This window comes from Anas acuta, chromosome 1, assembly GCF_963932015.1.
Source record: "Anas acuta chromosome 1, bAnaAcu1.1, whole genome shotgun sequence".
NCBI lineage: Eukaryota > Metazoa > Chordata > Aves > Anseriformes > Anatidae > Anas > Anas acuta.
This window is the reverse complement of record NC_088979.1, coordinates 2,916,394-2,931,195: the sequence shown is the minus strand read 5'-3', so window position 1 is coordinate 2,931,195 and position 14,802 is coordinate 2,916,394. Positions and strand designations below refer to the sequence as shown.

Sequence of the window (14,802 nt, the reverse complement as noted above, 5' to 3'; positions counted from 1 at the left end):
ATAATACTCTTTTTCAGCTCTTGGCTCGTCTCGATATCCATCCAGGCTGTGGATTAACACCTCCCTAAAAGAGAAAACAGGATACACCAGATAAAAAGGTCATGACCTCATTCTGCAACTTAAGTTCATTTTTAGGGTAAACTTACTCAATATAACACATACTTGAACATTATTCATACTGTTTGAGTATTATATTGTCTGTACAGTTTGCGCTTGAAAACTATAAACTAGCTAAAGCTATAATAAATCAGCTTGTTTATCTAGTATCAAGTGCAGGTTTCTTGATTTTAAGCACTGTGATTCTTGAAGGCACCACAATTAAGTGGATAGAGGAATTAATTAATTAAATTGCCTCTCCCAGGGAAAGCAGGCTGTGCCGCCCAATGGAAGGAGCTGGGAACCAAGAGTGACCAGGATTACCTAACTGACCACCAGCAATACTTAATTTTTATTAAAAAAAAAAAAAAAAAAAGAAGGTGTTAAGAGTCATTTTTATGGCTTTAATGGATGGGTTTCATTAGTGAGATAAACTTTGAGCCTGGAGAAGAGGAGGCTCAGGGGCGACCTTATCGCTCTCTACAGGTACCTCAAAGGAGGCTGTAGCGAGGTGGGGGTTGGCCTGTTCTCCCACGTGCCTGGTGACAGGACGAGGGGGAATGGGCTTAAGTTGCGCCAGGGGAGTTTTAGGTTAGATGTTAGGAAGAACTTCTTTACTGAAAGGGTTGTGAGGCACTGGAACAGGCTGCCCAGGGAGGTGGTGGAGTCACCATCCCTGGAGGTCTTCAAAAGACGTTTAGATGTAGAGCTTAGGGATATGGTTTAGTGGGGACTGTTAGCGTTAGGTAAAGGTTGGACTCGATGATCTTGAGGTCTCTTCCAACCTAGAAATTCTGTGATTCTGTGATAAAACCTCAGGAGCCTGAATTTATTGGCAACGAGGAATTAACCCATTGGAGGGGGTTGCCATGTTACTCTTAGCTCTTCCTCAGCCTACAGAGCGTCTACAAGCAGCCTAGAGCCTTAATTATTGATTAACGAAGCATTAATTAGGGATTTAACCCCTTATTAACACCCCTAGGCCTTGCCCTCACCCCCCCCCACTTTGCCTTCACCCTCCCTCTCCGCGCATGCGCCGCGCATCTTCCCGCGCAACACCCCCCCCCCTTTACCCATTACCGCGCATGCGCGCGGCTCGGCGGGAAGCACCCCCGCTGCCGCGCGGCGCCTTGTGGGAAGGAGGCGGCCCCGGCGCGCTCCCCGTCCCGGCGGTGAATCCTCCCGGCCGCTCACAGCACTGTGGAGCCGCTCCCCCCCCCCCCCCCCCCCAACCGCCCCCCTCTTCATCTTCCTCCTCCTCCTCTTCCTCCTCCACCCCCCTTCCCCCCCACCCCCCCTTTCGGATTTAAAGGGGCCGCTTCCCTCCTCCTCCTCCTCCTCTATCGGCGTGGGGGGAGGGGGAGGGCTTTATTTATTTTTATTTATTTTATTATTTTTTTCTTGTGGCCATGCCGAACTTCTGCGCGGCCCCCAACTGCACCCGCAAGAGCACGCAGTCCGACCTCGCCTTCTTCCGCTTCCCCCGCGACCCCGTCAGGTGAGGGGATGGGGATTTGAAGGGGGGGGGCGGCTTCACCTCCTTTATTTTTTTATTTTTTTACCCCCACACCTCGCTAGCAGCTCGGCCTCATCCTAAAAGGGGGGAAAAATGGGGAAGGGGGAGCGTTAAGGGAATAAAAAAAGGGGGTTGTGAGGAGCTGCGGGCTCCCGGTGGAGGCCGCCCGCCGTGTGGTGCCCGGGGCGGGGCGCTGCGGGACCCCCCGGCCTGAGGGGGGGAAGGGGGAGGGCGGCTGCGCATGCGCTGGGACGGCCGTTGGGTGCCCCCCCCCTGTGAGGGGATGAGGGGTGATAAAGGGGTGAGGGGGGAGATGGGGGAGAGGGGATTTGGAGGGGGTGAGGGGGGGGGTCTGGGGGAGATGAGGGTGTTGGGGGGGAGCTGAGAGTATGAGGAGGGGGGCCTGGGGGGAGATGAGGGTGTGAAGGGGGGGTCTGGGGGGCACTGAGGCAGGGGGAGGGAGCTGAGGGTGTGAGGAGGGGTCTGGGGGGGAGCTAAGAGTGTGAGGAGGGGGTTTGGGGGAAGCTGAGGGTGTGGGGGGGGGGCCTGGGGGAGATGAGGGTGTTGGGGGGATCTGAGAGTATGAGGTGGGGGAGCTGAGGGGGTGAGGGAGGGGGCTGGGGGAGAGTTGAGGCCCTGTGTGTGTAGGGAGCTGAGGCTGGGGGAGGGAGTTGAGGGTGTGGGGGGGACATGGAGGGAGCTAAGGCTGGGGGGGTGAGCCGAGGGTCTGGGGGGGGAGCTGATGGTGTGTGTGGAGGGGCCTGGGGGGAGCTGAGAGGATGAGGAGGGGGCCTGGGGGGGTGTGGGGGGGCATGGAGGGAGCTGAGGCTGTGTGGGGGGAGCTGAGGGTGTGCGTGTGGGGTCTGGGGGGAGATGAGGGTGTTGGGGGGGAGCTGAGATTATGAGGAGGGGGCCTGGGGGGGAGCTGAGGGTATGAGGGGGGGTCTGGGGGAGAGTTGAGGCTCTGTGTGTGTAGGGGAGGAGCTAAGGGTATGAGGAGAGGGTCTGGGGTGTGCTGAGGTTATGAGGGGGGGGCCTGGGGGAGATGAGGGTATTGGGGGGAGCTGAGAGTATGAGGAGGGTGTCTGGGGGGGAGCTGAGGGTGTGAGGAGGGGGTTTGGGGGGGGCTGGGGGAGATGAGGGTGTTGGGTGGAGCTGAGGAAGCTGAGGCTGTGAGGGGGGGGTGTAGGGGGAGCTGAGGTATGGGGGAAAGGGGGGAGGGAGTTGAGGGGGGGGCATGGAGGGAGCTGAGGGTCTGGAGGTCGGGGGGGGGGTTGAGGGTCTGGGGGAGGAGCTGAGGGTCTGGGGGGAGTCCTGGGGGGAGATGAGGGTGTTGGGGGGGGGGCTGAGAGTATGAGGAGGGGGCCTGGGGGGGGAGCTGAGTGTATGAGGGGGGGTCTGGGGGAGCGTTGAGGCTCTGTGTGTGTAGGGGGGCAGCTGAGGGTATGAGGAGGGGGTTTGGGGGGTGCTGAGGTTATGAGGGGGGGCCTGGGGGAGATGAGGGTGTTGGGAGGGAGCTGAGAGGATGAGGTGGGGGCCTGGGGGGGGAGCTGAGGGTGTAAAGGGGAGGGTCTAGGGGGAGCTGAGGCTGGGGGGGGGTGGGAGGAAGCTGAGGCTGTGAGGGGGGGTGTAGGGGGAGCTGAGGTATAGGGGGGAGCTGAGGCTGGGGGAGGGAGTTGAGGGTGTGTGGGGGGGGGTCTGGGGGGAGATGAGGGTGTTGGGGGGTAGCTGAGAGTATGAGGAGGGGGCCTAGGGGGGTGCTGAGGGTGAGAGGAGGGGTCTGGGGTAGAGTTGAGGCCCTGTGTGTGTAGGGGGGCAGCTGAGGGTATGAGGAGAGGGTCTGGGGGGAGCTGAGGGGTTGAGGCGGGGGGGTCTGGGGGAAGCTGAAGGTGTGAGAGGGGGGTCTTGGGGGAGCTGAGGCTCTGTGTGGGGGCGGGGGGTTGGGGGTAAGCTGAGGGTGTGAGGGAGGGTCTGGGGGGCACTGAGGCAGGGTGAGGGAGTTGAAGGTGTGAGGAGGGGGACATGGAGGGAGCTGAGGCTGTTGGGGGGGAGCTGAGGGTGTGAAGGGGGGTCTGGGGGGGAATTGAGGCTGTGTGAGGGGGGATGTAGGGGGAGCTGAGATTTTTTTCTGGGGGGAGAGCTGAGGGTGGGTATGTGGAGGTCTGGGGGGAGCTGAGGCTGGGGGGTGGGACCTGAGAGTGAGGGGAGGGGTCTGGGGGAAACTGAGGCTCTGTGGGGAGGTTTAGGGGGAAGCTGGGATTTGGGGAGGCGCTTGGGTGTCAGGGGGTGCCTGGACATGGGGTCTGAGGGGATGCATGTGTGTGGGGGGGTGCGAAGGGGTGCAGGAAGAGGGCCAGTACTGCCTCAGGTGGTGGAAGCCCCTCGGACAGTCCACATGAGGTGGGCTGGGACAGTGGGTGAGAGGAGTGGGACACGTGCAAGAAATAAATCCTGCATTTAGATGTAGAAATTCCTATGTAGAAGCTCACTGTGTCTACCTGCCACCTCTTCACTTGCTCCTTGCACTTTCGGAAGGTGTCATCCCTGCAGCAGTGGCAGTTCTAACAGCAGGCAGTTAAGGATGAACTTCCAGCGACGGATACGTGACACCTGCTGGTTTCCTCCAGGTGCTTGACACATATGAAAGAAATACACAGAAATATGTGACAGAAATATATCCAAAAATGTGCATCATCTATGTTAAGTTAAACAACATAAATTACTGAAACGTCCATAGAAGTAGATCACAGACGTGGTTTTAGGCAGGGTGTACTGGCTTATATGTCTACAAAGGCACTGGTACGGGTAGGAGTTCTTTCTGTTTTCATGACTACTTTATAATCCCCGTGAAGTAGTTCAGGCTAAAATGATTAACATTCCTCTAAGGGAGTAGTAGAAAATAGGTAAAATCAACCCTGAAGGATGATCTAGACAGTTTCTTTGCAGAGGAAGGAGAACCTATACCTGAGCTCTTTCTAACATTTTTTGTCTGTTGTGCTCTTAAAAACATGCAGTTACGATGCTAGCTACATTTTTTTCCCTAATACCTTATACTTGTTATATCCAAACCTGTAGCAAAATGTCCAAAATGATCGTATATTCAATTTAATAACTATTAACATGAACTGCAGCACTGCTCTGCAAGTAACTGTAGATGTCAGGCAATGTTACTGCTGTGGCCTTGCAGTGCTGCTTGCTGTTGTAGAGACCTCTTACCCTCGTAGGTCAAACGGGAATGGGGAGCAAGGTAGTTTGTGCCAAAAATGTGGTTTGTTCTTGGCAGCTAACAGAATTAGAGTGAGTCTTGGAAACTTTTAATTAAAAAAATCATTGAGAAATACATAATTCTAGGTGAATCGTCTGTACAACCTTACTGCTTTCAGGTTTTCTACAATAACTGAGTAATTGCCTTTACTTTTTTTCCAATTCAGTGCTAGGAGCTCTAACCCTAAAGTCATTAGGGTTGGAAAAGCCCTCCAAGATCACCTGGTCCAACCGTCCCCCTACCACCAATGTCACCACCCAGCCCTGTCCCCAAGCACCACGTCCAACCTCTCCTTGAACACCCCCAGGGACGGGGACTCCCCCACCTCCCTGGACAACCCGTCCCAAGGCCTGACCGCTCTTGCTGAGCAGAAATGTCTCCTCATTGCCAACCTGACCCTCCCCTGGCACAACTTTAAGACTGGCTTCACTGCTTGTTGCTATCTGAGAAAAGCAAGAGCAGGTGCACAGGTTAGGCTTTGGAAATGAACCAATTGAATGTAATGGATTTTGTTTAGCATTTTCACATCAAACATGAATGTAAGTAAATAAGTAGCCTCTGTTATGCCAGTAAGGAAGAGTATTTATCATTTCATGCAGCCCAGGCAGACAGTAAGATCCGTGTTTGTCATCGAAGGAAACCTCCTTAAAACTTGATGAATGGCTTCTAAGCGGAGGTGCAAAATACCGTACTGGAATGTATTTTAATTTCTGCCAAATATTTTGCAACTGAAGCACTCACACCACAGTGTACAGCGTGAGTTAGTTGAACGCTTAAACAGCAAAGAAAGTTTTGTACCTAGTTTTATTCTAAAATCTTTCTAATTGCATGGTGTTATCCAAGCAGCACAGCTACGCTGTGTATATTCAGGCATCTGACCTTTTTTTTCCTTTGTTCTGCTCATTCTTTGGAGAGAACTTGTTGAAGAGCCAAACCAGTAGACAGACTGAGGTGCCAAATGATGAAATGATGGAGTTTGTATCCAAGAGCTTGGGTCCAGTCATTTAACCTCGACCATCTCCCTTTCATCCTGTGGCTACCTGAGAAAATATCATCACTCCAGCCTTTGCCAGTAAAGTTTCCTAGACATCTGGAGCTTCATTTACTGATCTTCTGCTCCAGTGGGGTGAGGAGCCTGGTGCCTCTGCCTGATCAGGATCCACAAACTCAGGCTGTCCGTGCCGAGGCTTCTTTGGGACTCTGTGCTCAGAGTTAACCAGCCCAGAAGGTCGCAGCTGCTCTAATATAACTGGGAGAGAAGTCAGGAAGGGAGAGGTGTATTTGGAGGTTGATTTTATCTTTGTTAAACTCATTTCCTGAGACCATTCTGAGAAGCTTTTGGTATCTTTCTTGATCTGGTGCCTACCTGCTGCTACCATCTTCTTAACTTGTCTTCTGGATGGTAACATCAGAGGTAAAGGGATTCGGGCTGACTTTGTCCATGACAACTGTGGGGCAGTTCTGGGATGTGTGCTGCAGACACATTATTGCTGCCACCAGTTTGTTGCCGTGGGTTTGCCAGGAGGTTATTCAGAGGAGTAGTAACGTGAGGAGCTTTGACTTTGCTCCATGGTGGTCTTCCACGGCTTCCTTGAGTCCTTGGAGAGAACAGGTAAAAGATCTGCCAAGGTCAAGCTCTTGCTCTGGACTGAAGCCCTCACCACAATAGGAAGGTTCATCAGCCTGTGTGGCAGCCCGATGTGATTACTTTTAATTAACTGGCTCGTAACTGGAGCAACTGCTCAAAGTACTAAAGCCAGATTCAGTATAACCTGCACATTAAAGGTGTCCCATGGGAGAGGTCCGTGTTTATGCTGCTTGGTGAAATGAACAACGCAAGAGTGCAAGGTCTGTGCTGCCAAAAGGCTGAGCAAGAGAAGATATTTTTCTTTTAAGCCTTAATTAATAATATTATGTGTAGATCTATAATAACAATCTATTAGAAGTTATCCCTGTTTTATGGTACTTGCTGCCAGTGTTATTTTTATGTTTTGCATGAGCTAAAGTTACAATGCACAAACAGCGCAGGGAGCAGGATCCAAGATTCCTTTTTCGCTTGCACAGTTGTCCTTTGGTTACTCAGTTAAAGTAGATGTGGTGGGGAATCCACACAGAGCTGTGGGTTTCTTCATTTAGGTCGCCCACCAAAACACCTTGAGAAACTGTCAACCCTAAATTGTTGAAAAATCACTCATTATTGTTCTTCCTTGCTCCAGTGAGCAATAATTTTATTTTTGTAGTGAAAAAGAATCATAGATTTACTTATAGCTTCTAGCAATTTATTAGCTAAGAAATTTGAGTTGAAAAGCTGAAAAGTATGTAACTGAGAGATGTGTTGTAAAGTACAGTAAGAATATAATGAAAATTCCTCGCTTTTCCTGTAGCATTACTGTAATAGCATCAGGATTCCTTACCATGTAGCTGTCCCTGGCCTTCTTGTGTTTGACTGGGGGGAGATTTAGCCTAGAAGGGAGCTTCTGCAACCTCATTACGCAGTTAGAACAATGATCAAATCATCAGCTACATTCATGTGAAGGTTTTAATCATCTGTGTTTTCAGCTGTATTTCCTCATGTGCAGTTGTGGTCGATCTGTGATGCCACAAAGTGCGTGTACATGACAATAATGCTTCAGGGAATTATTTTTGCAGGATGGAAATGATTGGGTTTATCTTTTAAATACTGAGATATTAATGGCTGCTGGAATCTCGTTAATTTGTATGTGTATATTTACTGCGTGGATAAAATAGATGAGTTGTACTGGAGTAGCTGTACAGAGTCAGTCTGTGCATGGCGTTGCTCAGAGGTAACTGTGCAGACCCCCTTGGGGGCAATACAAGCTGGCTGATACGCTTGCATCAATTACTGAAAGTCGTTTACTCACCAGAGGAAATATTATCTTGTGTATCTAAAAGGAGCCCTATTACTTGGTAAAATGTTTCTTTAGCTTTGTGTTGTATCTCGGAGAACTAATCTAAAGCAGAAATAAATGTCATCAAAATCTAATGAAAACTTACTTCAGGCTTCGCTGTCTGTGGAATGGTTGCTTTTGAATTTTTATTATTTCACCTTTTGAAATTCAACTCTAAATTCCCAGGTGATGAGAATAGATAAGGAAAAAATAATTTTTTTTAAAGGTGGGCAGAGAATATGACTATTTTCACAGTGCTTTGAAAAGCCATGGCTGTATCTAGTCTACAAGCTTTTTTTTGAATATAATTCTTGTTCAGAATTAGACGGTTGGGCTTCGTGAGCAATTGCATTGCCATGTTGTACATATGTGACAAAGGTGAGAGGGAAAAGATTCATGACTTTGCTGTTAAATGGTGAACAAAAGGAGAAAAGCAGATTTTAAAAAAGATGTCATGGTACTTTCCAGGGGAAGGTGCACAGAGCTTTCCTCAGCCCTGCGTGGAGGGCAGGGATTGCTGCACTCCAGTTGTGAGTAAGTTTTGAAATTGAAAGGGATTTTATTTAAACTGAAGACTAATTTTTTCTTTTTGCTTACTTGCAGATGTCAAAGATGGGTGGAGAACTGTCGAAGGGCAGATTTGGAAGATAAAACTCCAGATCAACTCAACAAGCACTACAGACTGTGCGCTAAACATTTTGAGACTTCTATGATATGCAGAAGTGTGAGTAAAACCAAGCATTTGTTTATTGCACATTGCAAAATGTAATTAAGGTTTTTAATCAGTATGCTGCATTTTAATTTTTGGTCCCTTGGGTAAGTGGTCCCTGGGAAAATGAATCTCCTTGTCTTAATTGACATCCTTGTCATGGTCCAGGGCACCGCACAGACTCACAGATGTTTGTACTGGCACAAAGGATGAGGTGGAAATGAGCAGTTTGGGAAGAGAAACTGCTTCAGCTGGCTTAATGTGTTTGTGGCCTTCATTGCAGTTCTTTTCTCTTGCAAAACCATGCTTATTTTGTTTACTGTCACTAGATGTTACAACATTATATAATGTATTCCGTGTAAAAATGTAAGTTTGCATACCCCTAATTACTTAAAATCACTAATGTGCTGTTAGTGAAGTATGTGGTGTAATTCAGTTAAATTGCACTCGGCTGTGGCCAAGAGGTTTACACACACTGTATGTTTGTCAGGCTTCTGGTTCCTGCTGTATTCTATCCAGTTAAATCATGTTACTGTTTCCTGTTAATGAAATAATAGCTTTCAATTCTTCTTGTTAAACTGATGCTGATTTTAATAGCTTGCTTAGCAGTAGGAACCGATGGATTTGTGGCTTTGTACCAAGTCTTGATTTCTAGGCTGAAAGACACAAAGTTGGTTCTGTGGGGTAATTAAAATACGTAGGTCAAACTTGGAGCCCTCGTTGGTATTACACATGACAGGGTCTCTGATTAGGCTGCTTCCCAGAAACAAACCAACAGATGACTATTGGAAGAAATTCTGAATATGAAATGAAGCTTTGTGAAACTGCTTGAAATCCACTTCAGTGTAATGACATGTAGAAACACGATCAGTCAAAGGTCTGTGCTTGATGGAAATGGTCCAGTTTAGATGACACAAGTTCACAGCATATTCAAATATATGTTATTTAAAACACTTTTAACTGCTAGAAACATTTACATGACCACATGGAAGCCTTCCTCCTACTCATTTGACAGTTGTGTTTTCCTTCAGTATGGTCATTCACTGGAGTTTTTTGTGGGTATGCATAATTTGATGTAAAGAAGCAGATGAACGTTTTCATTGCGAAAATGTTTGTGTGATTGTTTCTAGAACTGTGAAACAAGTGATGATAAACACAGCACTAGTAATAAGCAGTTTCCTTTCTGAGGCATAGGTGTCTCTATATCCAGAATATTTATTTTGTTAGAAATTTTAATATTCAAGTAAATTGAAATTATGGCATTGGGGATCTGTGATGTGAATACAAAGGGGAAGAAAAAGTAGTAGTGCTTTGTTTTCTTTTTTTTTGAAAACATCTTCTAATTTTCAGTGTTCTCGTTAAATCTCTGAAATGTGAATTGCGTAGCACAACTTCCTATTTGTTCTGATGCATCAGAAAGTGAAAATAATAAACAGGAAAAAAATTCTGTGCACCCACTGAATTTCATAGGCCATGCTCTTTGTACACACTGCACAAAAAAATGAAATTACACAGAGGCTATTTTTTTAAATGTACATTCTGTTCGAAAACACGAAATTTCAGAGGCCATGCCAATTTCCTAAAGGCATTGCTAATCTAGATGTCTCTTCACAGAGTCCTTACAGAACAGTTTTACGGGATAATGCCGTGCCAACTATATTTGATCTTACAAGTCACCTGAACAATCCCCACAGCAGACATAGAAAAAGGATAAAAGAGCTGGTAAGTTTTTAATGTAAGATTTTTTGTTTCATGTTAAAACACTGAAGACAAGGAAGTTCATATGAAACCATATAATGTCTAATAATACGTAGCACTTGGGTGTTTGCAGTTTCTGTGCTGCTATTCTAGTACAATTTTGCTGATAGTAAGTTACATGTAAATACCCAAGTATTACACTGGTAGAACTCTTATCTACTCAGAAAAGTTTAATGAAATAATTTGGAAGATGAGAACTGATCCTGTCTTCAAAAGCAGGCGTATAACTTCCTTTTACTTGTTAATGCAGCACTAACTGAATACAACTTAGGCATGCTACCCTGAAATTCTTGCTATATGATGACTCTGATCTTCAGTTTGCCTGATACTGCTCTGAAGTCTGCAGTAATTCAGACATGCATGTTTTAGCTTATTGTTTTCAAAAGATGATCATGTGTAAAACCAAGATCAAGCAGTTTCTCGTGGAATTGTGACTTGTCAATGGCTCTTCTGTGTCATTTACACAAAATGTCTATAGATCTCTGGATTTAAGTATATTGAAAATTATGAGGAATTCAACTCCTAAACTCAGCTTGTATGTCAGAGAAATACGATTTTTAAATATTTCTTCATGAGTTTAATAAGTCTGTTGTTTAACTGAATCTTAGGAAATGATTAAGACAGTTCTTTCTGTTGGCATAGTGCATGTTCGTACTGAAACAGAATTTTTTAACGAAAAGAATTTGCTCATAATGCAGATTCAACAAACTCCTAATACAAGTATGGGAACCTGAGTAGTAGCAACAAAGTATTGCCGTGTTGTTACTAGTTATGCTGTGACAGCAATAAACTACCTAAAGAACCTCCTTCTCTCAGACCTTCTAGCACTTTTTAAGTATTAAAAATCTCAATATGGTCTCATCTACAATATTTGTATCTTTGTGTTTTAGTATCTTAAGGTTATGTGGTAGACATTGACATCAATTTTATTTTATTTTTTTTTAAGAGTGAAGATGAAATAAGAACACTGAAGCAGCAAAAGAGTAAGTGGGCAAAATAATTGTTTGAAAAACTTTGAAAATCTTAAGGCTGATGAAGTAACGTAGAATATGTAACTTTATGTACAGCAGGAGGATAATTGAGTTGCTGCTTGATTCAAGTAGCCAGTCTAAACTCATTCCAAATTATTCACTTTTCAACTGGAAACACACTCTCAACTCCAGTAACTTAATGGTAATGGGGATAGTAGGGAAAAGCAAATATTATGTTTTTGTCGTGTTATTTTAACATGGTATTTTACGTTTTGTAGTTGATGAAGCTTTTGAACGGGAACAGGCAACCCAAGAACTGAATGAAAGCAATGCACAAAACACTGTCTCAGAGGAAGGCGGGGAAGAGCAAGAAGAAGAAGCCACTCCTTTAACACTGGAAGAAAGAGAAAACAAAGACTACCTTAAATCTTTGTTTGAAATTTTGATCCTAATGGGGAAACAAAATATTCCCCTGGATGGCCATAATGTTGATGAGCTTCCAGAAGGTATTTTTGCCTCAGATAACTTTCAGGCTCTGCTGGAATGTAGAATAAATTCTGGAGATGAAGTTCTGAGGAAACGGTTTGAGATGACTGCGGTCAATCTGGAGTATTGTTCAAAAACTCAGCAGAAACAAATGCTTGAGATCTGTGAGAGCTGTATCAGAGAAGAGACACTGAGGGAAGTAAGAGACTCGCACTTCTTTTCTATTGTTACTGACGAAGTGGTAGACATAGCAGGAGAGGAACACTTGCCAGTCTTGGTGAGATTTGTTGATGATTCTCACAATCTACGAGAAGAATTCATTGGGTTTTTACCTTATGAGGCTGATCCTGACATTTTGGCTGTTAAGTTCCATACGACTATTACTGAAAAGTGGGGACTAAACATGGAGTACTGTCGAGGTCAAGCCTACATTGTCTCCAGCGGGTTTGCTTCTAAAATGAAAGTTGTGGCTACAAGACTCTTGGAGAAGTATCCGCAAGCCGTTTATACGCTGTGTTCCTCTTGTGCCTTAAACGTCTGGTTGGCAAAATCCGTTCCTGTTGTTGGAGTTTCCACGGCACTGGGAACAATCGAGGAAATTTGCTGTCTTTTTCGGCAGTCCCCGCAGTTGCTGGAAGAACTGGATAATACAATTTCTGTTCTTTTTCAGAACAATAAGGAGAAGAGCAATGAGCTGAAGGAGATCTGCCGTTCTCACTGGACAGGCAGGCACGATACTTTTGAGGTGTTAGTGGACCTCATACAAGCCTTGGTGCTGTGTTTGGATGCGGTAAACAGTGACACGTCTGTCAGGTGGAACAACTCCATTGCCGGTCGAGCATTTGTACTTTCAAGCGCAATAACGGATTTTGATTTCATTGTGACTATTGTAATTCTGAAACATGCTCTGTCTTTTACGAGAGCATTTGGGAGAAATCTCCAGGGGCAAACGTCAGATGTGTTCTTTGCAGCTAGCAGCCTAACGGCAGTGTTGCATTCTCTGAACGAAGTGGTGGAGAATGTCGACGTTTACCATGAGTTTTGGTTTGAGGAAGCAACAAATTTGGCTACAAAACTGGATGTACAAATTAAACTCCCTGGAAAATTTCGCAGAGCACAACAGGGTAACTTGGACTCTGAGCTAACATCAGAGAATTACTACAAGGAGGTCCTTAGTATCCCCACATTGGAACATATAATTCAAGAATTAAAAGATATATTCTCAGAACAACATTTAAAAGCTCTTAAATGTTTATCATTAGTGCCCTCAGTCATGGGTCAGCTCAAATTCAATACGTCTGAGGAGCATCACGCTGACATGTACAAAAATGACTTGCCTAATCCGGACACTCTCTCTGCTGAGCTTCATTGTTGGAGAATCAAGTGGAAGCACCGAGGGAAAGATATTGAACTTCCATCTACTATTTATGAAGCACTTCACCTGCCTGACATAAAGTTTTTCCCTAACGTTTACGCGTTGCTTAAAGTCTTGTCCATACTTCCAGTGATGAAGGTGGAGAACGAGAAATACGAAGTAGGACGGAAGCGCTTAAAGGCGTACCTGAAAAACACCTTGACAGAGCAAAGGTCCAGCAACCTAGCTTTGTTAAACATAAACTTTGATATAAAACACGACCTAGATTTAATGGTGGACACCTACATTAAACTCTATCCAGATAAAGTTGAATTTCAAGAAGACTTTATTCCCTCAAACAACTCTGAAGTAACAAAAGATGCTTAATTTTTTAAGCTCTAGCCAGCCTCGTGAAACAGCTTTTTGCTCACTGAGTTTCAAGGCTGAAGGAAAAAATGACTTTGAAATCCCAATAAATAAACACACAAATAAATTACTGCAAATGTATTTCCATTTTAGGTCTCAGATTTGAGAAGGTGTGGTCCGTGACCCAAATCACGTTTTGTTAGTCTGCATTAAATATGTGATGTGAACAAACAAGCCTGAAAATAAGCCCATGCTCTTAGCAGAAGTGCTTTCTGCATCTGATTGACTTAACTAGGTACTTACTTTGTTGCATCTTGGCAAAAGAACGTTGTGGTGATTGTAGATCCGATGGGGCTGTTACATATTTGCTCATGAATTAGGGTAAGAAAAAAAACCTGAAAATGTTAAGGGTATAATCCATTTCACTTCTGTTACTTAGAATTTTTTTTTTTCGTAAACTTGTCTTTAACTGATGTGCATTCAATTGGCATTTTGGAGAGTGAATCCAGCAACCGCACAAGCTTCGTGCTGTGGACTGGTCTTTGTGTAAAGCGAATGTTGGTGGTACAGAGGTACGTTTAAGGTTTCACTGGAAGAGTCAACCTCTTTAATCTCGTGACTGTTTACATTCCTTTGTGTGAGACACACAACCTTTTTCTTTAGGCTTTTAACAGGCATGGCAGGAGTAATGAAGTTCCTTAAAGACACTAAAAATCAAGATTATTCCAAAAAAAAACATTGAAATCCGTTTGTTCAACGCAAAAAATGTGCATCTTATTATTTGTTTACTTGTAAACTCACCCTGGAAAGAATAAAATAAAAGTTTGCTGTTTGTCTAGAAGTAAGATTGAAAATATTGCTGATATTTTTGGCAAGAATAAAACATTTTTGTACAGTTTAATGCAATTTAAATAAAATGTGAATTGCTTTTTACGTAGTATTGAGTTTATTAGTAAAGTAGTGCCTCTTTAAGAATGCCTACGCTTTTGTAAGGTACCTTTTAGTTTTTATTGTTGTTTTCACAATCCTAGTGAGTGGCATTGTCTTAAGACACGAGAGAAAAAAATGTGTAATAGTGCTTATGGTCTGTTGGTTCTGCTGAAGGTTTTTTTTAAACTATTTTGAGATGGTTCTAAATACAGAGCTTTTAATTGTGGAAACTTTGTCCAACTGAAACACTGACAGGTGGAAATGGCTTACGTTTGAAATGGCTGAGAAGTTAGCAGTTTTGCAGCTATCCTGATGCATGCCAATTTTATCACTTAGTTGTCCTTTTATGTACTTGCTTTCCTGTTACAGTGGAGAAAAACTCCAGCAACGGAAAACTGCTTGTAGAGACTTGGATAAAATACAACTCTCAGGGTATTAGCAC

The 14,802-nt window shown here is 44.8% G+C and overlaps 1 protein-coding gene across 2 annotated transcripts; it reads left to right on the top strand.

The window, feature by feature from the left end:
* Nucleotides 1-1,353: 1,353 nt before the first annotated feature.
* Nucleotides 1,354-14,363, top strand: THAP12 (THAP domain containing 12). 2 transcript variants are annotated; one of them, XM_068693272.1, is made up of 5 exons: nt 1,354-1,594; nt 8,390-8,510; nt 10,110-10,217; nt 11,200-11,236; nt 11,503-14,363. In XM_068693272.1, exons 1-5 carry the CDS (start codon nt 1,506-1,508, stop codon nt 13,449-13,451), a joined length of 2,304 nt encoding a protein of 767 aa, XP_068549373.1. In that variant the 5' UTR covers nt 1,354-1,505; the 3' UTR covers nt 13,452-14,363. The 2 variants fall into 2 exon arrangements, with proteins under 2 accessions (XP_068549373.1, XP_068549446.1); XM_068693345.1 differs by lacking the exon at nt 1,354-1,594 and adding an exon at nt 4,023-4,239.
* The last annotated feature ends 439 nt before the right edge of the window (nt 14,364-14,802 follow it).

Coding starts and splice junctions, on each gene's coding strand:
- THAP12 (XM_068693272.1), top strand. CDS start 1,506: ATGCCGAACTTCTGCGCGGCCCCCAACTGCACCCGCAAGAGCACGCAG. Junction 10,218..11,199: donor GAAAAAGGATAAAAGAGCTG/GTAAGTTTTTAA, acceptor TTTTTTTTTAAG/AGTGAAGATGAAATAAGAAC. Junction 11,237..11,502: donor AACACTGAAGCAGCAAAAGA/GTAAGTGGGCAA, acceptor TACGTTTTGTAG/TTGATGAAGCTTTTGAACGG.